At 39.0% G+C, this 23,800-nt stretch overlaps 1 protein-coding gene across 1 annotated transcript in view; it reads left to right on the forward strand.

Moving 5' to 3' along the window:
- Window positions 1-4,411: 4,411 nt before the first annotated feature.
- Window positions 4,412-23,800, forward strand: part of BTC (betacellulin) — a 52,056-nt gene continuing 32,667 nt past the window's right edge. The window contains exon 1 of the mRNA XM_010377134.2: window positions 4,412-4,816. Within this exon, the coding sequence (XP_010375436.1) occupies window positions 4,753-4,816 (64 nt within the window). The 5' untranslated portion in view covers window positions 4,412-4,752. The remainder of the gene's footprint in view (window positions 4,817-23,800) is intronic.

Consider the following 23,800-nt stretch of genomic DNA (forward strand, 5'->3'; position numbering starts at 1 on the left):
CAATCCCAGTTACTTGGGAGGCTGAGGCAGGAGAATTACTTGAACCCGGGAGGCAGAGTTTGCAGTGAGCCAAGTCCCACCATTGCACTCCAGCCTGGGCGACAGAGTGAGACTCTGTCTAAAAAATAACAATAACAACAACAAACATTCATTTTTTGACTTAATTGTTGAATTTATTTCTTTGCATTCTGGGAAACTAGGTAGCTCATTTATTTAGGCCTTCAAATCACAGTACTTTGTTTATATTCAACACGTTTTTGTATCCTGGGTTTCATGCTATCTTGGTCTCTAAAGAGAGTTGAAGGAAGAAGGAGAAATGAAAAGGATGGAGAATGTGGTCAGAGAGATTTAAGGGCATATGAAAAGGCAAAATTGTACCCAAATCCATGGAATTTTAGCTCAGTGTTACTTTCCCAGCAGAGCCTTGCTCTGTGCTTTTCCTTCTCTCTACCTCAACTATTAGTAAGAGAGGGTTAGTAAGGATGCCTGTTCCTACTGGTTCTATGTACCATGTAAAGTTTTATAATGACATAACAACTATCAGTGGAACACGGTGGCTCATGCTTGTAATACTAGCATTTTGGGAGGCTGAGGAGGAAAAATTACTTGAGGCCAGGAGTTCGAGACCAGCCACATAGTAAGACACCCGTCTCTACCAATACTACTACTACTATGACTCCTACTCCTACTACTATCAACTATAATTCACTGAACAGTTTCTAATGTACCAGATTTTTTCCTTGAAGATATGTATTATTGGGAATCATAAAAACTGTGTAAGTCATTACCATCACATTTTATCAATGAGGAAACTGAGGTTCAGAGAGGTAAGTAGTTTGTCATTCAGTCACTGGGTGACACAGATCCAAATTGAACAGACTGAACAGATTCCAAAACCAACTGTACATAATATTCCAGTTCTGTTGTCCCACCTAGAGGAGTGTCTACCTGATGGGAGTCTGGGACCAAGTAGGAAGAGATGAAGCCACTGTGGCAAGTACATTAGGAAGAGATGTCTAGGGCCACATAGGTGTTTTCTCACTTAGCCTACAACTAGGGTCAGCACAAAAGCCCAGATTTTTTAAATCAGAAATTACTTTTTGAAGTATGTTTCAATGCGGCCAAAGAAAAAAATCATCATGATGAACTGAAACTAACAGGTATAATGTCACAGAGACAGTTATTTTTGAGGTTTATCAACACATGTTAAGCTGCCATTTAAAAGAGATAGCGAGTTGACTGGGTGCGGTGGCTATTACCTGTAATCCCAGCATTTTGGGAGGCTGAGGTGGATCACCTGAGGTCAGGAGTTTGTGACCAGTCTAGCCAACGTGGCGAAACTCCATCTCTACTAAAAAAACACAAAAAATTAGCCAGGTGTGGTGGCAGGTGTCTGTAATCCCCAGCTACTTGAGAGGCTGAGGCAGGAGAATTGCTTGAACCCAGAGGTGGAGGTTGTAGTGAGCCAAGATTGTGCCAATACACTCCAACCTGGGGGAAAAGAGCGAGACTTTGTCTCAAAAAAAAAAAAAAAAAAAAAAAAAAAAAAAAAAAAAAAAAAAAAAAAAAAGAGAGAGATACAAGTCAAACACATTGAGAAATACATATAAAAATGGATCCCCTAGACTGAAGAGGAAGATACAGGAAAGTAGGCACGAAAAAAAAAAAAAAACCTCCCTCAGAAAAACTAGATTATAAAATAAAATTACCTAAATACAACATTTGAGCAGTGATTTTTCATTGATATTTTCTTAGAGACCAATTTAGCAGTTTTAAATAAAATATTTGAAAGTTCTCTCTATATAACTGTATCACTAATAATCTACAATGCATGATGCTTATCATTACTATAAAAATTACAATTTTAAAAATGTCTTTCTTCATTTTCATTTGCCCACTCTTATTAAATTAAATAAAGTTTATGGTCATCAGGAAATCTTCCTATACTACTGAATGCCTTAAAGTCTTAGTTTGGAGAATATATGTTGACCTAGAAGGAATGCATTCCAAAACTTTCCTTTCCATCACAGCGTGTGTCTTTTTATGTGTTGTGCCAGATAAGTAACTACACGTTTATTTTGTCCTGTACAGAAGACAGGGAGGACTGTCCCAGCTGCAGGCTGTTCTGTGTGGGAAGAGAAAAGGCTGATGCTTAAAGGCCCTCCAAAGGAATCTACTTAAGCCTCATACCAGATTTGGGAGGACTGGTTATACCTGCCTAAACCCGGCACAGGAAAAACAGCACTCAAGCAATTCCTAGCTTGGGGTTACTAGAAATACAAGTTTTACCTTGTGACTCTGGTGCAACTTTGTTCTATTTTTCTCCTAGTAACAGCTCAGCTTGCAAACTAAAGCATTGAGACACAACTCAGTTACATCATTGAGGCCCCAAGAAAATCGATTGTTACCTTCCACTCTTCCAAACTTGATAGTTGTATTCCAGATGCCTCATAAGCAAGTGACTTGAGAGAGACAGGTGGTTGGAGGGCAGCGGTGGGGGGGGGGGGGGGTGAGGGGGGAGGGCTGGGGGAAGAAAAAGAAGGAGGAGAAGGAGAGGGAAGAAGGGGAGGAAGAACAGAGAGAAAGAGAGAAAAGAAAATAAACAAGCAAGCAAAAAAAGACAGGAAAAGTCTCCTAACCTTGAAGAGATTGGATATCCAGTGTCAGAAAATTTGGAAGACATAGTCTTGGGAGTACTTATTTTATTTGTGGTGGTAAATAAAGCCCTCAGGGAAGGTTATTAATTTATCTGTCCTATTTAGTATATTAAATTATACTACTTCATATTCTAGTGGCCTGAAAAAGTTAATTTACCACTTGAATGGCATGAATGATGAATACTTACACCAAGTCCTGGAATTTTCCAATGCTCAACAAACATTTAGTACTTGTTGTTTAGGTCTCACTTTTTTTTTTATTAGTATCTACGAAAAAGGAAAAGAAAATTGTAACATTCTGTTGGGGCTAACAGGGCAGCTGTTGGCTAGGCTAAATATTATCTTGGAGTAAGAAATACTTTAACTTAGGGCACTGATGCTGGGAGATGGAGAGAATATCAGAAAGGATAAAGGCAGGGTGGAAGTGTTGAGAGGGAGGGAGATGATGTCAAAATCCATTGGCTTCCAGTGTTTCTGCTCTTTTTAGCTGGGGTGCAGTAACCTTCCATCTTGCAACTTAGGGTTTCTCTAAACTTCATGCCTGCCCTCTCTACCAATGTTTTATGAGCTGTCATGCGGGACTAGAATAGGATTCTGAAAATTAAGAGCTGCTTTTTATTCCACTGGATATATCAGTTGCCTGGGGCAGTAAAATGATTTGAATTAGTTTTGAAATGAAATGTCATTCGTGGGAGAAAAATATACAACAATTTATTTAATTTAAACAACAGGACGGCGAGGAAGAAGCAGACACCCAAGCTACATTTCATATGTAAAATAAGGCTTATGTGACTTTTGGATGCTATAGAAATAAAATGTCTATACTGAGGGGCATAATTATCCACATAAATCTTATATGAGGAACACAGATCAGTACAAAAACAGCTGTACGTTTTGGTTATCTTGGAGGCAATATCTAACCACATAAGGTAAAATTGGATGCTGTTTGCTTTGTCAAAAAGCTGTGAGGATGTCTTTCTGTTCCAGAAAGTGCTTAGTGCAATTAAATGAAAATTACTGAATACATGAGTAAATTCATAAATAGAAATAAAAATGAAATTTCTAAAGTAGGTCCTGGTGAGTCCAAATTTTACAAATTATTAGACGACAATGCACCTAGAAACTAAGACACTAGCTTGAAGGCTTTTCTCATTTCCTTTCTTTTCTTTCTATTTTGTTCCTTTTTTTTTTTTCTTTTTTTGGTTGTCATTGTTTTGAGACAGTGTCTCACCCTTGCGCCTAGGCTGGAGTGAAGTGGCTCGATCTCCGCTCATTGCAGCCTCCATCTCCCAGCCTTAAGCGATCCTCCCGCCTCAGCCTCAGGGAACAGATGGGACTGAGGGTGCACATTACGGTGCTCGACTATTAATTTACCTTTGTATTTTTTGTAGAGACAAGGTTTCGCTATGGCTTCAAGACTTTAAAAGGCAACAATGACTCTTTTGAAATTGCCTGCATTATCAAATGCCTGAAGTCAACCACAATGAATGGTGACTATGGTTTCTCCATGACACTAGCAATCCCCTGAAATAAAGGAAGTTAGAATTTCAAAACACCTTTGGGTCTCTGACTCTTCCTCGGTGGCTTCCAGGAGTTTAGGTCAGCCTGCAGGCCCGACGAGCACCCCGGACACCCCTCCACATGGATTCTTTACATCTTCCTCCCTACCTTGTTTACGCTCTAAGGGGGAGGGAAATGAACAGTCAGGTGAGACCCAGCAGGGGGAGTGGTGAGCTGGTCCGAGGGCAGCCCGAATATGTCCCTGGGTGTGGGTATGGGTGTGGGGCAATTTGGGTGGGAGCAGCGTGGAGGCTCCCAGGACCAAGTCCTGCGCCTCTTTGGCGGGGTGTGTGCAGGAGGAGCGGGGATAAATAGGAGGCTCCCTCCTCCCGGCGACATTCACGGAGCCGGCCGGCAGCCCGCCCTGGGTGTTTCCCTGCCCTGTAGCCAGGGTGCCAGCCTGGGAAGTAGTTTCGTTTCCTTCTGGCTCCGGGATTAGTTTCCAGGCACCCTCTCAGGCGCCCGAGGCCCGGGAAGGGGGCGAAGAAGGAGGGAGACTTGTCTAGGGACTGCCCGGCCCCGCAGAGCGGGTTTGATGGACCGGGCCGCCCCGGGCAGCGGCGCCAGCTCCCTGCCACTGCTCCTGGCCCTTGCCCTGGGTAAGTGGCCGTGCTGGGCACTGGAAACCATCAGGAAAGTCTGGGGCTGGAGTCGCGGGGAGGGCTAACCCTGAACCGAGCTGGCATCTGGACAAGAGGGCGCGCTCGGGCTGTCAGGCGCGGGTTGGAGAACTTTGAAGGCTGGGAGGGCGCGAGGTTAAGGATCTGGCACTTGGGCACCTGGGGCTGCACCTGTTGGAGGCAGTCCCTAGACGCTTGAGGAGGCCCGAGGGCGGAAGCGATTCCGAGGTCCTCGCTGCCAGTGCTGCAAGTAGGCCGCCAGCTGTTGCCTTGTGCGCACAGCAGAGGGCCTGACGGCGCCGGCGGGGTGTCCACCGGGGTGAGGCGCTGTGCCCGCGAGTTAGGGCGGGGTGGGGGCGAGCAGGGAAACCCACTAAAGAAGCTCACGTGGGAGTATAGACCAAGAAGCATATCCTGCAGGAGGCAGAAGAACGGGAACTCTTTGACTGGAGGTGTGATCACCTGGCATTAGGAAACAGTGCCAGGGGGAGGAGAAGTAGCAGGATGCCTAGAGCCCTCCAGAGGCTCTCTCCTGCCTCCTGAGGAGTCAGAACTCACAAAGCAGAGCTAGAACTTCAGATGTGGCTGGAAGCAGGCCTCCCCTTCCCCTCCCCCGAGGGAAGGTAATGAGAAGGCTTCTAGGTAGGAAAAATCCCAACTCCTCAAAGTATACTCTCTGCATCATGGTCATTTTGCAGGGCAGGGAAGGGAAACCAGTGACATTTTCTAATCTTAGCTGGGCTGTAGACATATCTGGGTTTGGAGCATTTATGCGGTAGGAGGAGAGTCTCCACAGCTGAAGTGTCACCACGATATCACTCCTACCTTCAAGCCTGGTAAGGGGACACCACAAATGAAAAAGAATGGGAATTCCTCTTATGGAGGAAAAAGAGGGGGAGTCTAAATGAAAACTTTCATTTGACTGTGTCCTTGGAGTAAGAGAGGTGGCTAAAAAGGTACAGTGAACTTGGTTGGAGGTGGATTAGACTTAGGACCAAGGTCAGAGAAAATAAACTTATTTAACAAACCCTGAAGAGGAAGGAGTCAGTAGCAATTTAGTGGTAGAGTGAATGTGTACATTCACGAAGAAGACCAATGGGGCTGAAACTTAACCGTAGAAATAGTACTGATGCTTTTGCCAGCATTGCTTGCATGTTCTCTTCCTTCACCATGTCTAAACTGTACAACAGTCAAAATATTCCCTGAGAATCTGTCATAGTCAGCAAGGTGCTGAGGTATGTAGGAATGGAGGTGGGGAAAGGGCTCATGAGATTCCTAAAATAAAGCATGATTCCTGCCCTAGAACTTACACTGAATTTGGAAATGCAAGCCCAGCAGTGTAACCTGTGGAAAAATTCATGAAATCAGAAAAGGGAGAGAGAGCTCAACAGTGGAGCCTGAAATAGTGGGGAAAGGCTAAATGGAGGGCACAAATGCATGCCTTGAGGCTTGGGTAGAGTTTGCAATAGTAGAGAGGAAAGAGGGAACAGAGACCAGGGAAAAAGCAATTAGTAAAGGGTTGGTGATGTGAATGAGAGTGCTTTACTGGAAAGAGTAGAATTTCTGAGAGGCAGACACATTATGAAGAACTGAAAAAGCCAGATTAGAATATTTGGAAAAGAATCAATAAGCTATTACACACACACACCATCACAGGGCTTGACTAGGGAGTGATATGATGCAAACAATGATTTAAAGGTGATAAATCCGGCAGTGAGGTGCAGTATGGGGGGGGGGGTGCCTGTGGGCCAGAGGACCTGATTGTCTCATAGGTGTAATATGGGCATGAGCTAATTGGGGCCTAAATTAGGGTGATGTTTTAGCAGAAGTGTCATAGTAGAAATGACTATTTAAAGTCGATGGACATTCTTTCCCCTTTACTATCACACAGTATTTTCTTCTCAAAACTTGTCAAAAGACAGAAATGAAAAACAAAGAGTAAAACTCTAATTTAGTGCTGTTGTACACTCAGGGTAACCTAAATGTACAACCCTCCTGTTAAATGATTGGCTTGGGAAATTGAATTTGGTCTCTAGATCCCCTTAAAGCTCTACTTCTTGCAGAATGCCAAAGGATGTAATTTGTTGGCATCACTGTTTCCATTAAGTGGTCCTATTTCTGTCATACACACTTTACTTTTAAGTCCCTTTCCTAAATTATGTCACATATTGTTCTACTGACTTTTTGAAAAGAATGTGAGCAATAAGATGCATGAGGCACTGGTGTGTGTGTGTGTGTGTGTGTGTGTGTGAGAGAGAGAGAGAGAGAGAGAGAGAGATGGTGGAAATGCAATGAGAGTGGGCATTGAGCAGACATGAGCCCTGGTTCCAGTTCTGCCATTTCATGACTCTAAGATGTCTGTAAGTTACAACTTTCTGGGCATTGTTTTTCTCATTTGTAAAATGAAGAGGTTTCATTAGATGGTGTTGCTCTTTCCATGTCACATTCTTTTCAAAAAGTAAACAACACAACATGTGATGTAAATTAGAAATGGCTTATGTCTATTATAAACTGTAGATGCTTCTTACATACATCTGGCATTTAGTAGATGGATCTTTACAGGATAACTTCCATTCTAACATATTGAAATTGTGTACTACTTTCTTTGGGAAATTTTATAAAAACAGAAGTGGGTTTGGAGATATAAAAAGAATGTATACCATAAGCAGATTATATGGTACAAATACATTTAATATAAATATAAATTATATGTTTATGCATTATCGATATTCTTTATATGCATTAATTTGGTTTTATTTTCTAAAACCATTTAAAGGTGTTTTCTAAGTCAGTAGAAATCCTGAACCATTTAATCTTACTTTCTCAAAAAATGAGATTTTCCAAAAAGGGCTCATATTTCTCTACTGTATTTTCTTTTTCTTTCTTTCTTCTTTTCTTTTTTCTTTTTTATTTTTTTGAGACAGAGTCTCACTCTTTTGCTCAGGCTCAGGTACAGTGGCATGATCTCTCAGCTCACTGCAACCTCCACCTCCAGGGCTCAAGTGACCCTCCTGTCTCAGTCTTTCCAGTAGCTGGGACAACAGGCACTCGCCACCACACCTGGCTAATTTTTGTATTTTTTGAAGAGATGGGATTTTGCCATGTTGGCCAGTCTGGTCTTAAACTCCTGGTCTCAAGAGATCTTAGCAGATAAATATTTGTTGCTGAATTAAGTAGGGAGAGATAGGACATTCAAGTGCAGAATGTCCTATCTAGGGAGACACAGGACACTCAAGTGCAGAGATGTCACATTGCGTATAACAGGAAAAACCAATACTGGAAACTAGTTCTTCTGACTTATTTAAAAAGCATGTAAGCTCATCCTAGCTGTCTCCTACACCTTTGCTTCCCCTACGGCCTACCCACACATTTGTGCCATCCCTGGCTCTGGCTATTCTCTGGCAGATTCTTGGACTGCTGGCTCTTCCTTGCTTCCAAGAAACCCTGCTTCTCCTAGCTCAGGGCCAGACTAGCCTGGCTGATAATGTTCAGTTACTATTGGTCAGACCAGGTGCTTCATTTTGGACTGAGTCTGGCCTGTGTCTGTCTGGACATCCTAGTCTGATAGTCTGATTCTATCCTTGAACTTGTGGGTGACTCCTGTATATTCTCTAGTCTGCTTAGAGCACCAACACCTAGGGGATGCTCCTTTGGGCAGATGGAGAAGGGGTGACATTGCTTCATAGTCTCCCTGATAGAACCCACATGGTAATTACTGAAAATTGGTAAAAAGAGCGTATCTTGAGGCAGGGTCATGTAGTGGTCAAGCCTGTAGACTTTCAACCAGACCTTTGGGGCATGGCCTCCTAGTGCTGTGACTTGCTGGCTCTGAAACTTCGGGCAAGTCTCTAAAACCTACTTGGCCCAGTTTCCTCACCTGTAAAACCTAATAGTAATAGACCAATGCAATTATGTGAATTAAATGCATTACTATGTAAAGCACTTAAAATGTGCCCAAAACAGAATAAGCATGAGTTATTATAATAGACAGTAGGAAAGCACAGGACAAATCATTAATTGTTATCAATACCTCTTAAAATTTTTTGACATTTTGATTCTGGATACTTCCCGAATACCATCAGGTTCTACTAATTAATGGGAAGATTTTTGTTGCCTTCATTTCTCAAATTCCTGCTCCCGCTAGTTATGAAATAGGTAATAGATAAAAATCCTCAAAAAAAGTTTTATTTTGACTGGTTTTGTAAAAAAGCAATAAATGTAAAAAATAAAGCTGCAAAAGGAAAAGGCATATCCACTCTTGAAAAAATAAATGCCTCTACAGATTCTTCTTCCCCTGCCAATTTTGATCCTAATTTTATGCAATGAAGAGCTTTACTGCACTTGCCTAGCATTGATATCAGACAAAAAAGTTAGACTGCACTAGCAGAGTGAAATAAAATATTTAGAAGGTAATTTTAATATTTTAGGAAATCTCGTCAAAATCGGGTTATCAGATTTATTTGAATTATATAAGTAATTACCTTAATTAAAAAGAAATAAAACTGTCATTTTAGAAGAATGGATGATGATGCAATGTCAAGAGTTGTTTCCATATATAAGAAAAATACATTAATTTAGGAAAGTTTTCTTAGGACAAAATAATTTCTTCAGATGCTTAAGAACAGATAGCCATGCATAAATATTGTTATTCTGTAATGGTTGCCTTGTAACATTGAGAAAGCTGCTTAAACTCCTTTTGTGTAATTCTCTCACCTATAGAATTTTAATAAAGGTAACTATCATTTAGAGACACAGAATTATTTTGAGGATAAAATGAGAAAATGTAGGAAAAGATTTTAGAAGAATAATTGGCAGGTAATATTCAATGTATTATTACTATTTTATCTTCGTGAATATCCAGATAACTTTTCAATTATTTCATGGGTATTTGTCTAAAAAGAACTAGAGTCACTGTTTATTAAGCCAATTGGAGTGTTAGAGTTTGTACTTTGATCAAAGGAAACTGCCATAATAGTCAACACTGGAGGCAAGCAAAGGAAAACAGGGCAGGAATTTGCCCACCATGGCCACGCTTTCAAAAGTGCTTTGAATTGTTTCCTTGGAATGTAAGCTCCATGACGGCAGGGGTTGTTTACAGTTAGAGCTCAGTTCCTATGTATATAGTAGGGGCTCAATAAATACTGGTTGAATGACTGAATCTCAGTGGGGATAGTCCAGGAAGTCCTTCTAGGTCAGTGACTTCTCAGAGCGTATCACAAAGATGTTGATGTGAACTATTCTGTTTCCTCACATACATAGTCACATCCACTCCCTTTCCCCCTGACACACACTTTCCTAGTTTTGATAATCAAAATGTAAGAAACTCACTTTCTCCCAGAACTCTTTGTATCCTATCTTTAATGTCTTCAGATTTGCTAATGATGACTTATTTTTGATATACAGCTCCTTGCTGAGATGGCAGCTGACTCTGGTTTTGCCAAATAGGCTGACCTGGTATGAATTTTGTTCATGAAAGGTGGTTACTGACTATCGCCATTAGCAAAATATTAACTTAACTAAATGCGTAACTCTTTTGCTCATGGCACAGTACTTGGCAGGTTGATGAAAAGTACTATCATTATTTCCTAACATGTGATACTGAGGAAGACAGACCTAAAAGTTTTTACTATTTTAATTTTACTATTTTAAAGTATGTATAATATTGTTTACAGTGTGTCTAAATTGTATTAAACATTAAAGAGAAAAGTCTAAGTGTAAGCTATTGTCTTTCTAGAAAGACTTACATAGGATAGAAATGTTCATTCCAAATGAAGCATTGTATAATAGTTCAATCCTTAAGGAAGTTTAAATTACATAGTACGGATTAAATATGATCTCAGAAAAGGAGAATTTATTACGGGCTGCAGAGATTAGGGGGAAATTCACTAATAGTGACAATTCTTTCTTGGTAGTGGTGAAGGAAAAAATGGGAGAAAAATTAAAAGGTGGACAAATTAACAAATTAATAGTTATCATTTTTTTTGTGTAGCAGTAAGTAGACCCAAATATCTCAAACAAAAAGTTAACTTTGTGCAGTTTTGAAGGAAATAATGTCTGGTTAAGAAAGCACGATTTCCAAAATGAGGGCATTAGTCAGAATCCTGAATTCTTGATACAGTTCTATCTCTGTAGGATATCCTGGGAATTGGAGGCAGGGGATTTTATAATTTAGACAAATTCATGCTTTTTGTTACAAGTTAGACTTAAAATATTACATGGTCTCCTATCTGAGGAATTTATTAAAATACTCTGGAAATATCTAGACTTCCTTTTACCTTATTCCCTACAGCTTGGGGACAAGCTGGCCCCACCTTTTGTGTAAGGTCCAGATGAGTGGTTTGCTGGTTTGCTGGTTTGCTTCATGTTTCTTTTTCTGTGTTCCCTAATCATGTATTGCTAGGCTTTCTTAGGTTGGAGATGGCTCATAATCAGGAGGTCCTCCAGGTTCATCTTAGGGTTACAACAGCACCTGGGAAAAAAAAGACTTTACAGATGTGGGAACTAACACTGTGAAAGATTAAGTAGCTTCCCTAAAACATAGTATATGCTTAGAACTCAAATTCTGATCTTCATGACTCCGCATGTGCTTTCAACTCTACCATGTCCTGCTTTTATGCTTATTGATCTTAGGCTGTGCCAGACCCCAGCTGGTACTGGATCTGCAAAAAATTATACAAAAGTTGGTCAAGAATGCTCTCAAGTCAAATTTAAGAGGAAAGCAATTTGATTAAAATTCATATGTTTTATATTGCTCAAAATGGCTACCCTTTCCAGGCATATTTATATCTTAAAAAAAGAAATCTTAGTATTTCAATGGTATATCTAATTGTTATAATTTAAAGAAACAATGAAATACTTTTTTAGATGGTTGGAGGGAGATGCGATATTTAATCTTAATTCACATCAATTAAACAAGGTCAAATAACCATGAAATACTTTCATTTATTCTCTACATTTTCTTTCCTGAGGATATGTAGTATATTACTTACCTGACTCATAGACTAGAGGTATTAATTACAAAATGGGGATGAGAAGTTTAACAGTATTCATATTCAGTCACCTTGTTTTAAAGTGATGAGCTAGTTGCATAATAGGATGAATTACTAATACAACGTTTTCCTCTTTGCAAGACTGTGGATTTATTCACTTGTTTAACTTTTTTTTTTTTTTTTTTTTTTTTTGAGACGGAGTCTGGCTCTGTCGCCCAGGCTGGAGTGCAGTGGCCGGATCTCAGCTCACTGCAAGCTCCGCCTCCCAGGTTCACGCCATTCTTCTGCCTCCGCCTCCCAAGTAGCTGGGACTACAGGCGCCCGCCTCGTCGCCCGTCTAGTTTTTTGTATTCTTTAGTAGAGACGGGGTTTCACCGTATTAGCCAGGATGGTCTCGATCTCCTGACCTTGTGATCCGCCCATCTCGGCCTCCCAAAGTGCTGGGATTACAGGCTTGAGCCACCGCGCCCGGCTCACTTGTTTAACTATTTAGTTTTGAAGAGTTACATAAGGAGTGCCTGACACATAGTAGGACCTCAAAACGTATTAATTAAATGAATGAATGAATGTAAGTGGCTATTGGTAGAAGATGCCCAGTCAGTAAAATGACAACAGGTAAAGTAAAAAAAAAAAATTTATGTTTCTTGTTGGCAAAACACTGATCCCAGATTCAGAGATGTGGTAGAAGGACAGGTTTCTCCAACCCTTGTTATATGGGACTTGCTGCTAGCAGTGCTACAGATTCTTTCACAAAAGCACTTTTCTTTTTCATGTAGCATTTCTTCTATTTCTTATGTTTTGTATTGAGGATTCAGACTGCTACATGTTTGGTTCAGGGCAGATTTTACCGGTCAAAATGTAAACTTTAAAAATAAGTGTCTAAGTTGGGGAGGGAAGGGCAATGAACTCAGGACACTCTCCAGTGGTTTATTTAAAAATACCCTTGAATTCTGTGAGATGTCAGATGATATTTCTCTCTTGTGTGATTAAAATTGTTTTTAACAGAAATGATTTTCATGAATAGTGAGTAATCAAGTTATTGAATTCACGGGTTTACGTTTAGTATTAAACAGAAAAACAAACTTTTGGTGGCTCCTATAGAAATAGAAATAGCTTTGCTTTAGAGACTGACTGCAGCCTGAGTTGTTAGTGTTGAGAATCCCTAACTTATTTAGTATTATGTATAAAGATTTCATTACAATCAATTGTCTGAATTTTTTAATAGTTAAATTTAAGCACATTACACACGGATCTTTGTTCTCTACCCTTTGGAGTGAGCTACATAGTCCAGGCCATACTAGAATAGGCGAGAACCACTTCCCTCTGTCTTCTAGTGCAGAAAGCCTGTAGCACCACCAGGAAATTGTCATCAGAGCTGAATTAAGCACTTACAGGACACTTACACTTGACTTGTTCACGATCACCTTCCTACTGAAATGCCATCTGGGTTTCTGACACTCAACAGGTCTCATCTCTTAGGGTGACAGGCACAGGATGTTACTACATATTCAGGTATCTCCTTGACCTTCTCTACAGAGTATCAACATAGTTACTTACATTTTGGGGAAGGTTATAATTGTAAAAGCATTTTGCTACCCATTATCTCATTTAATCTTCACAATAAAAATAATAGCAGAACAGTTGTGTAATATGTGAGAGGCCCTGTTCTAAGACCATAATAATTCATTTCATCCACATAACATTTATCTAACACAGGAGCTAGGTTGATATCATTATTATTCCCATTTATAGAGTAGGATATGAAACACAAAGGGATTAAGCAACTTGCCCAAGGTTCTCGCTTTAGGAGAACTATGTGTGTGAGGTGACAGTTTTTTCTTAGTCCTGATAAATTTACCACCGTAAATATGATGATAACATTAGAGGAAGCTGAAAGTGGGTAAAGGGTGTGTGAGAATTCCCTGCACTTTGCAACTTTTCTGTAAATATAAAATTTTTCCAAAATAAAAAGTTTATTACAAAAAAAAGATACTGCAGGAAATTCCAATTACTAGCCAGTTTAGCTATTCACCTGCTTAGAAAATAGGACTTGACACATCAAAAATCTAGAAAGATCTCAAGTTAACACCCTAACATTACAACAAAAAGAACTAGAGAACCAAGAGCAAACAAACCCCAAAGCCAGCAGAAGACAAAAAAATACCCAAGATCAGAGCTGAGCTGAAGGAGATAGAGACACGCAAAACCCCTCAAGAAATCAATACATCCAGAAACTGGTTTTTGAAAAAATTAATAAAATAGCTAGCTAGACTAATAAAGAAGAAAAGAGAGAAGAATCAAATAAACACAATCAGAAATGATAAGGGAGATATCACCACTGACCCACAGAACTACAAACAAACATCAGAGAATACTATAAACACCTCTATGGACATAAACTAGAAAATCTAAGATAAATGGATAAATTCCTGGACACATACATCTTCCCAAGACTAACTCAGGAAGAAATTGAATCCCTGAACAGACCAATAATGAGTTCTGAAATTTAAGCAGTAATAAATAGCCTGTCAACCAAGAAAAGCCCAGGACCTGATAGATTGATGGCTGAATTCTACCAGAGGTACAAAGACGACTTGGTACCATTTCAACTGAAACTATTCCAAAAAATTAAAAAGGAGGGATTACTTCCTAACTCATTCTATAAGGCCAGCATCATCCTGATACCAAACCTGGCAGAGATACAAAAACAAAAAAAGAAAACTTCAGGCCAATATCCTTGATGAACATCAATGCAAAAATCAACAAAAAAACCGGCAAACCAAATCCAGCAGCACATCAAAAAGCTTATCCACCACAACCAAGTTGGCTTCATCTCTGGGATGCAAGGTTAGTTCAACATATAGCAAATCAATAAATTTGACTCATCATATAAACAGAACTAAAGACAAAAACCACATGATTATCTCAATAGATGCAGAAAGGCCTTTGGTAAAATTCAACATCCCTTCGTGTTAAAAACTCTCAATAAACTGGTATTGAAAGAACATACATGAAAGCAGTAAGAGCCATATATGACAAACCCACAGCCAGTATCATACTGAATGAGCAAAACTGCAAGCATTCCCCTCAGAAAGCAGCACAAGACAAGGATGCCATCTCTCACCACTCTTACTCAACATAGTATTTGATGTTCTGGCCAGAGAAAGAAATAAAGAGTATGCAAGTAGGAAGAGAGGAAGCTGAATTATCTTTGTTTGCAGATGACAGGATCCTATATGTAGAAAACTCCATTGTCTCAGTCCAAAAGCTTATTAAGCTGATAAGCAACTTCAGCAGGCCCAGGTTACAAAATCAATGTGCAAAAATTCCTAGCCTTTTTTTTTTTTTTTTTTTGAGAGGGAATCTCGCTCTGTCAACCAGGCTGGAGTGCCGTGGCACTATCTTGGCTCACTGCAACCTCTGCTTCCCAGGTTCAAGCAATTTTCCTGCTTCAGCCTCCAGAGTAGCTGGGATTATAGGTGCCCGACACTATACCCAGCTAATTTTTGTATTTAAGTAGAGACAGGGTTTCATCATGTTGGCCAGGCTGGTCTCGAACTCCTGACCTCAAGTGATCCATCTGCCTCGGCCTCCCAAAGTGTAGGGATTACAGGAGTGAGCCACCACATTGGCCTAATCCCTAGCATTCGTATACACCAACAACAGTCAATCCAAGAGCCAAATCAGGAATGAACTCCCATTCACAATTTGCCACAAAAAGAGTAAAATACCTAGAAATATAGCTAACAAAGGAAGTGAAGGACATCTTTAGGGAGAACTACAAACCACTGCTCAAAGAAATCAGAGAGGACACAAATGGGAAAACATTCCATGCTCATGGACAGCAAGAATCAGTATCATGACAATGTTCATGCTGCCCAATGTAATTTATAGATTCAGTGCTATTCCCATTAAACTACCATTGACATTCTTCACAGAATTAGAAAAAACTATTTTAAAATTCATATGGTACCAAAAAAAAAAAAAAAAAAGATAGAGAGACAAACAACCCCAAGACATTCCTAAACAAAAAGTACAAAGCTGGAGGCATCATTCTACTCAACATCAAACTATACTGCAAGACTACTGTAACCAAAACAGCATGGTACTGGTACAAGAACAGACACATAGACCAATGGAAGAGAATAGGGAAATCAGAGATAAGACCACACAGATACAACCATCTGATCCTCAACAAACCTGACAAAAACAAGCAATAGGGAACAGATTCCTTATTTAATAAATGGTGCTGGGAGAACTGGCTAGTTATATGCAGAAAATTGAAACTAGACATCTTCTTTACACTATATACAAAAAATAACTCAAGATGGCTTCAATACTTAAATGTGAAACCCAAAACTATAAAACCTCTAGAAGAAAATCTAGGTAATACCATTCAGGACAATGGCATGGACAAAGATTTCATGACAAAAACACCAAAAGCAATTGCAACAAAAGCAAACATTGACATATGGGATCTAATTTAACTAAAGAGCCTCTGCACAGCAATAGAAACTATTATCAGACTGAACAGATAACTTGCAGAATGGGAGAAAAATTTTGCAATCTACCAATCTGACAAAGGTCTAATATCCAGAATCTACAAGGAACTTAAGAAAATCTACAAGAAGAAAACAAACAGCCACATTAAAAAATGGGAAAAGGATATGATCAGGCACTTCTCAAAATACATACACATGGCCAAGAAACATATGAAAAAAAACTCAACATCACTGATCATTAGAGAAATGCGAATCAAAACCACAATGAGATACCATTTTCACACCAGTCAGATTGGCTATTATTAAGAAGTACAAAAAACTACAGATGCTGGTGGAGTTGCAGAGAAAAGGGAATGCTTTTACACTGTTGGTGGGAGTGTAAAGTAGTTTAACCATTGTGGAAGACAGTCTGGCTATCCCTCAAAGACCTAGAGGCAGAGCTACCATTTAACCCAGCAATTCTATTACTGGGTATATACCCAAAGGAATATAAAGTATTCTACTATAAAGATACATGCATGCATATGTTCAGTGCAGCAGTATTCAGAATAGCAAAGATATGGAATCAGCCTAAATGCCCATCAATGATAGACTGGATAAATAAAATGTGGTACATATATACCATGGAATACTATGAAGCCATAAAAAGGAATGAGATCATGTCCTTTGCATGGACATGAAAAAGTTGGAAGCCATTATCTTCAGCAAACTAATGCAGGAAAAGAAGACCAAACACCATTGTTCTCACTTATAAGCGGAAGCTGAACTGATGCAAACACAAGGACACATGGTGGGTAACAACGCACACTGGGGCCTGTTGGGGGATAGGGAGAGCATCAAGAAGAACAGCTAATGGACGTTGAACTTAATACCTAGGTGATGGGATGATGTGTGTAGTAAACTACTATGGTACATGTTTACCTATGTAACAAACCTTTATATCCTGCACATGTACCCCTGAACTTAAAATGAAAAAAAAGAAAATAGGGCTGGAAATATACCTGAATCATTTCACTGATTATAATTTCAGGGTCTAGCACAGTGCCTGGCATGCAATAAATCCTCAGTAAATGTTTGATCAAACATTGATTCCATGGATGTTTTGTGAGATTATGTGACATTACAAAAATGAAAATCACTTTGACTTTTTGGTCATGTCTATGACGGAGACAAAGTCGCAGAGATGGAAAGCAGAATAGGGGCTGGGAGGAGGGGCAAGTAAGGTGTTATCATTTAATGGTTATAGAGTTTTAGTTTTGCAAGATGAAAAGAATTCTGGAGATGCATGGTGGTGATGGTTGCACAATGTGGATGTATTTAATGATACCTTAAAAAAGGTTAGGATAATACATTTTTTGTTATATGTATTTTACCGCAACAAAAATAGTGAAAAAAAAGAAGACAGAGGTAGATTATTTGTGGCAACATATTTATGGTGTAGGAGTCAGCAAAAGAGCTGGCGAAGCTGAGTAAAAAGGAGAGGATAAGTAGGAAGCCAAGAATAGGGGTAGATTTTAGATGGAAGATTTGGGAAAGTCAACCATATCAAATACTCTAATGTGGATGTGAAGGAGGATGAGGCTAAAGAAGAGGCCACTCTTGAGTGAGCTATGAGGAAATTATTGGTGCTCTTGAAAGACAAGAGACAAGAGATTATTGATAACTGAAGACACACACACACACTCACACACACACACACACACACACTCAACTGAGAGAATAGAAATTGGGGTTGTGGATGGAAAAGAGACAAGATTTGGCTTATGAGAATCAACTTCAAATATGTGAAAAGTCATTTCAACCAAGGTTTCGCCTGTATAGTTCAGAGAATACAGCTTACATTAGTGAACTAAAATTCCAGGAAGGCAGCACTTCCCTTCATTTGGAAGAAATTTTTTCCCAAATCGAGCTTTGAAAAAAGTGGAGCCAGTTGCCTTGGGATGTGGTGAGCTTCCCCTGCCTGTACACACACGTGGTCTGGATGGTACATAAATGGAGTTGTGTAAAGGTGATTCTTAAGGTGGGTAGGGAGTGGGCTATGACCATCAAGTTTTCTTAGGTTCTTGTGAGTACAGGATGATATTACTGCACTTTGGCAATGTTTTTGAGGTTGAAAGATAAAATTTCAGAATAAGAAACTCTCAGTAGATTTCCCTGGGAAGGACAGAAGACACAGGCCACTTGGAATCTGGGAAACCAATAATGAAGAATTTTTAAAAAGACAATTGAGTTTTTCCCCCAAAACTGAATTCAGTAACTGTGTTCTCTTATGGTCCTCATCTTGGAATATAGGTCGTCATCTTGGAATTCTATGCCCCAGGCTTAGTTTTTGTGTTAAAGACATTGCATATTTCAGATCTTACCATCTATTAAAATAAGAATGACAGACTGATAGCTTACTATGAAGGGGAAAAATAAAGCACAACTACAATAGGTAAATGACATTGACAAAAATTTCAAATATTGTTACATCAGGAGACAGTTATCTGTAACATTGCCATCCTGTGATAGAAGACTTCTGTGAGGAAAATCCCTGCTCATTTTCAGGTAAAAGACAATCATCATGCAATGGAGGGTCAGAAGAGTGATTGGAAGTTTGGTTGAGATATGAGATGAGACTACACACAAAATAATAAACTTCACTTCCACTTGCCTTTGCAGAGACATAACAAAGAATACACACCTCACTCTTAGTGATTTCCACACAGCAGTTGTCTTCACTATCAAATACTTAGTGAGTGGTTTTCTATACTAGTCAGATTCTTAATTGGGAATCTGTCTTTCAGGATGTGGTGGGCAGGCCTTGAGAAGCTTCTGGCAATATGTGTTGTGACTATTTCTTAAGGAGTCTTCTTTTCATAGGCCACACAACAAAATCAATTGAATTGTTTCATAGTCACACCAAACACACCAAGAAGGCCATTGTTTCTTAATACTTTTTTGTATAATTCGTCACTCCGGCTGAACAGTTTTACTCATTGTCTCCCAAAGACACCAAGCTCATTTCTATGTCATTTCCTTTGGTCCTCTGTTTTTAAGTTCTGTGAAACTTTTCTTTTTGATTTCTCCAACTTAACACATTGCCACTTTTTGGAATTCCAATACAATTTATGTTCTAAATACCTGATGCCTAAAATATTCTGCCTAATCTTTCTTTCTTTATATTCCTAGTCTCTGCAAATGGTTTTATTGATAAAGATGATAATAAATTCAATGCTAAGTTGTGTTGGCTTACTCTAACTCATTCAAAGGGTTTAAGTACTGGGGCTTTTTCAGGTTGGGTGAGCATCTACTCTGAAATCTTATGTTCTTTTCTTTACCATTATTAACGTTTGATGCCTATTTCCTCATGGATCAGAGACCGTGTTATCACTAGATCCAGAAACCAGTGCCACAGTTTCACCTCACTTTGCACTTGGATAATCCTCCTTGAAAACAAATTGTCCTTTTTCCTTGGTTCTTTCACCTCCTCTCTTTGAATTACTATGGAAATTCAGTTAGCCCAAAACTTTTCATTCAAATTGTCACAATGTCTAACTGCCTGGTTTGGCCTTACTATAAAGGAATGGGAATCAAAAAGTCAAATTTTGACAACTGATGATTTCTGAGAAACTGGCTTCAGGTTATTTTGGAGTTCCTACTAAATTTAGTCATTCAATCAATTTGTCACAAATTTAATAACGGTAATAGTAAAAAAAAAGTGGTGATTTACCAGGCAAAGGCATTGTCATGTTGACAGTTTTCAGATACCTGAATTAGTTTGTATATGACAGGTTGTTAAATTACTTTCCCTTCTGGGTTGTAAAATATAAGATTGTGAAGTACTTTTATGAGTTAAAAACCATATTATCAATCACTTTTAGCCTTTCCTAAACATCAAGATATTATTTCTACCAATTCAGAATAGAGTTTTACGTTGGAGGAAGAAGGAGTTCATATTTTATTTTTCTGAATTTGAATGAACATACACTATTTGTAAAGACCCTCTTCTTTTTTTTCTTTGCTCCTGTCTCTGCTTCCCATGTTGGCCCTGGAAACCCAGAAGCCTGTCTTTCAGTTTTAGAGAATAGGCAGTTCTCCAGAAGATATCATTTAAGAGAACTTGGAAAATCCCTCTTTGTCCTGGAAAACTGTTTCCCAGGAGATGTACTGATGCCCAAATTGCTCACTGTGTTGGGACACAAATATTGTGCACTTCCTAAGAGTCTTTCAACCACCTTCATTGCCTCTTGGTCAGCTCCTCCCCATGCCAGGTTGCTCCACTTTGAGACTTGGATAAAACACCATGTCCCAGGGCGTGAGTTCTGGCCTCTCAGTCACCAAGGGGTCAGAATAGACGGGAGTTAATACTCAGTGGCATGAATTTTGTCCAGTGGGAAATTGGCGATGAAAGTGATTGGGTCTGATACATTCTTCCTTCTTTCATTTTTTTTTCCAGTGGACTGCTTCAAGGTGTGAGTCTTTTTCTTGAACCATTCATGTGGCCTACATATTAGTGAACTTGCTGTCTGAGCAAATTTCTGTGTTTCTCTGCATCTCGCTTTGGTACTACACACTGCATGATAGATGCACACATTTTATTGTTTTGTGCCTTTTTTTTTTTTTTTTTGCTTCATTTCCTTTCTTCCTTATTCTCACTACCCCAAGCTTGTAACTCTCAAATAAAGTGGTAATCCCTTAGTCTGTATATCAGGTTCTGCTTTCAAGGAAACCCAGGTTGAGACACTCTAGATTTTAGAGTGTTTCTTTTGAGTTAAATAATTTCTCTCTTTGCAGGTCTGCTTTGAAAGCAAATACATTTAGAAAGAAAAATCTGTTCAAGAATTGTGTTCTCCTTGGGGCCATGTTAAAGCAGAATGAGGACAATGGTTTATAGGTGGGCAAAAGACAAGAAGAAGAAAAAGTAGAAAAGAGTTAACAAAAAAGGAGAACACTGTCACGTTTCACCCATTTCACAGTTCTCATCTCAGCTAACCACAAACCCAGTGTTAAACAATATTTTCACTCCCTATTTTTTTTTCAAACTCCACATTAGATAGGGTCTCTTTTTGGACTTGGAAATTGCTCCGTGTATAGTATGCTTATTTAAGGTTCTGTTTTCTTCCTAACAATGAAGATGTAATAAGAAAGTTCCCCAAATGCTTATTGCTTTTACTCCTAGTGTTGATTTAAACTTAAAAACTTTATTTTTTACAAATTAGAGATATGATTTATAATTCACTTGATTTTTAGTTATTACTCTCTATGATCTGACTTTATCAGCTATATTTGTATTATTGAATCATTTAACCAACCAACTGAATCAGTAATCCCAACCGACATAAATGGTATGCTGAGTCACTGGCCGAACTCTTCTGAAAACACAAAGAACTATGCATATAGAAGATGCCATATTGCTATTAATTAGCTGAGGACACATTAACTTCAAATTTTTTTCACAAATTAGAAAGAACAAGCAGATAGACCAAGATATAGTTTTGTCTCATTAAGTACATATGAAAAAGCATACTGTTGAATGTATGCCTATATATGTGTATTCATCTTTCATAGTGTATATCAGAAACATATTTTATACACAGTGAAATCACACTATAAATGTAGAAATTTGTCAATATCCACTTACGAGGCTGCGAATCTAGTTTCTTACCAGGGTAATTTAAATGTTTGTTCTTTTATTTCTGGTCACTTACAGCTACTATTTTTTGAGCGCTTACCCTGTGCAAGGCATTACCTAGGTTAAAAATTCATAATTTCTACCCTCCACCTTGTTTTAAGCACACAGCTAAATTTTCGCCAGGCTATGTAAGTTAGGTATTATGGGCCTCAGTTTACAGAAGAGGACCCTGAAGCTCAGTGGTTGAGAAACTCAATCCTAATTATAAATGTGGTGCTTAAAAGGTCCTAGGATTCAAAAACAGCTCCATTTGACCCCAAAGCTGCCTTTTCTCCATTACTCTGCACTGCTTCTCTTTAATATAAATAAAATTATAGTGGCGTGACTATGAAATATTCTTCTGATTTCTGCTTATGTTCATAGGTTGATAAATTCTTCTTTGACTTAAAGCTAGATTTTCTAATGAGACATGGAATGTGATTCTAATCTCTTGGCTCTGTCGCCCAGGCTGGAGTGCGGTGGCCGGATCTCAGCTCACTGCAAGCTCCGCCTCCCAGGTTCACGCCATTCTCCTGCCTCCGCCTCCCAAGTGGCTGGGACTACAGGCGCCCGCCTAGTCGCCCGGCTAGTTTTTTGTATTCTTTAGTAGAGACGGGGTTTCACCGTATTAGCCAGGATGGTCTCGATCTCCTGCCCTTGTGATCCGCCCGTCTCGGCCTCCCAAAGTGCTGGGATTACAGGCTTGAGCCACCGCGCCCGGCCGATTCTAATCTTAAATAACACAATTTGGCAAGGAATCACTGGATTTAGTATACATAAGTAGAAGTTTGGAGTGTATCTAGGAAGATGTCCTGAATCATCAGAATATAAATGAATGGATATTTTGTGATATTATATTTATTTTTAAAATACAAAATGCACTTGGCTCTAAAAATGGAAAATTCAGCTCAGAGATGAGGCAAATGCAACATACATGAGTGTTTAAGTTGGTCATATATGATCTTTTTAAATAGTTGACCCAGCTGGTGTACTACTTACCTCAGCATTAGCAGTGACTTTGAGACAGCGTGTCATGCTCCTTGTCAGGCTGCCTCTTTTTGAATGCTCGTATTGTTTACGCTGACTTCATTCCCCATGCTGACTGATGGGATAATACTTTTAATACATTCTGTAATATTTAACTTGAGAATCTCAAAATGCATAAAAGTAAATACAGCCATGATTCACTGAAGTAGAATTGGGTTTATTTTCCTTTTGTCTTTCATTTTATGAGTGGAGTTGATATTTTAAAACTATCCCCAGAAATAGGGACTAATTTCTAGTCACTTAGCAAATGCAGTTAACATTATTTTATTTTGTTTTTATTGCTTTAATGCACCTGAGAAATTCTTCAGGTCATGCAAAGCAGAGAGGTATGGACAATAGGTTGAATGAAAGAATCAGACAACAAAAAGATTGTGAAATATTTGAATGATATCACCTAAAAAAAGTGTTTTTTGTTAACTCTTTTCTATTTTTTCTTCTTCTTGTCTTTTTATTTTTGATATCTGACCAAAAAAGCATTTAAAAGGAAAAAGTGTAAAAACCATTTTCTTAAGGTAAAAAAAAAATGCAACAAAACAGAACTACAGCAATGAAAAAAGGAAACCATAAATACATTGCTTTCCAGCATTGTAAAAGATAGAGGAGCTTCATTTTACGGTAAGGAGAATAAAACCCCGGTATTAATGTGACAGGCAAAAAGGGATGCTATGTTATGGGGAGCTCCCAGTGTGGGGTCTGAAAGCCCCACTTTATTCTATCTTTACCAGACCATGTGGGATGGCACTTTATTTTGACTTTGCATTTAGAACAGGAT

This window comes from Rhinopithecus roxellana, chromosome 2 (assembly GCF_007565055.1).
Source record: "Rhinopithecus roxellana isolate Shanxi Qingling chromosome 2, ASM756505v1, whole genome shotgun sequence".
NCBI classification, from domain to species: domain Eukaryota; kingdom Metazoa; phylum Chordata; class Mammalia; order Primates; family Cercopithecidae; genus Rhinopithecus; species Rhinopithecus roxellana.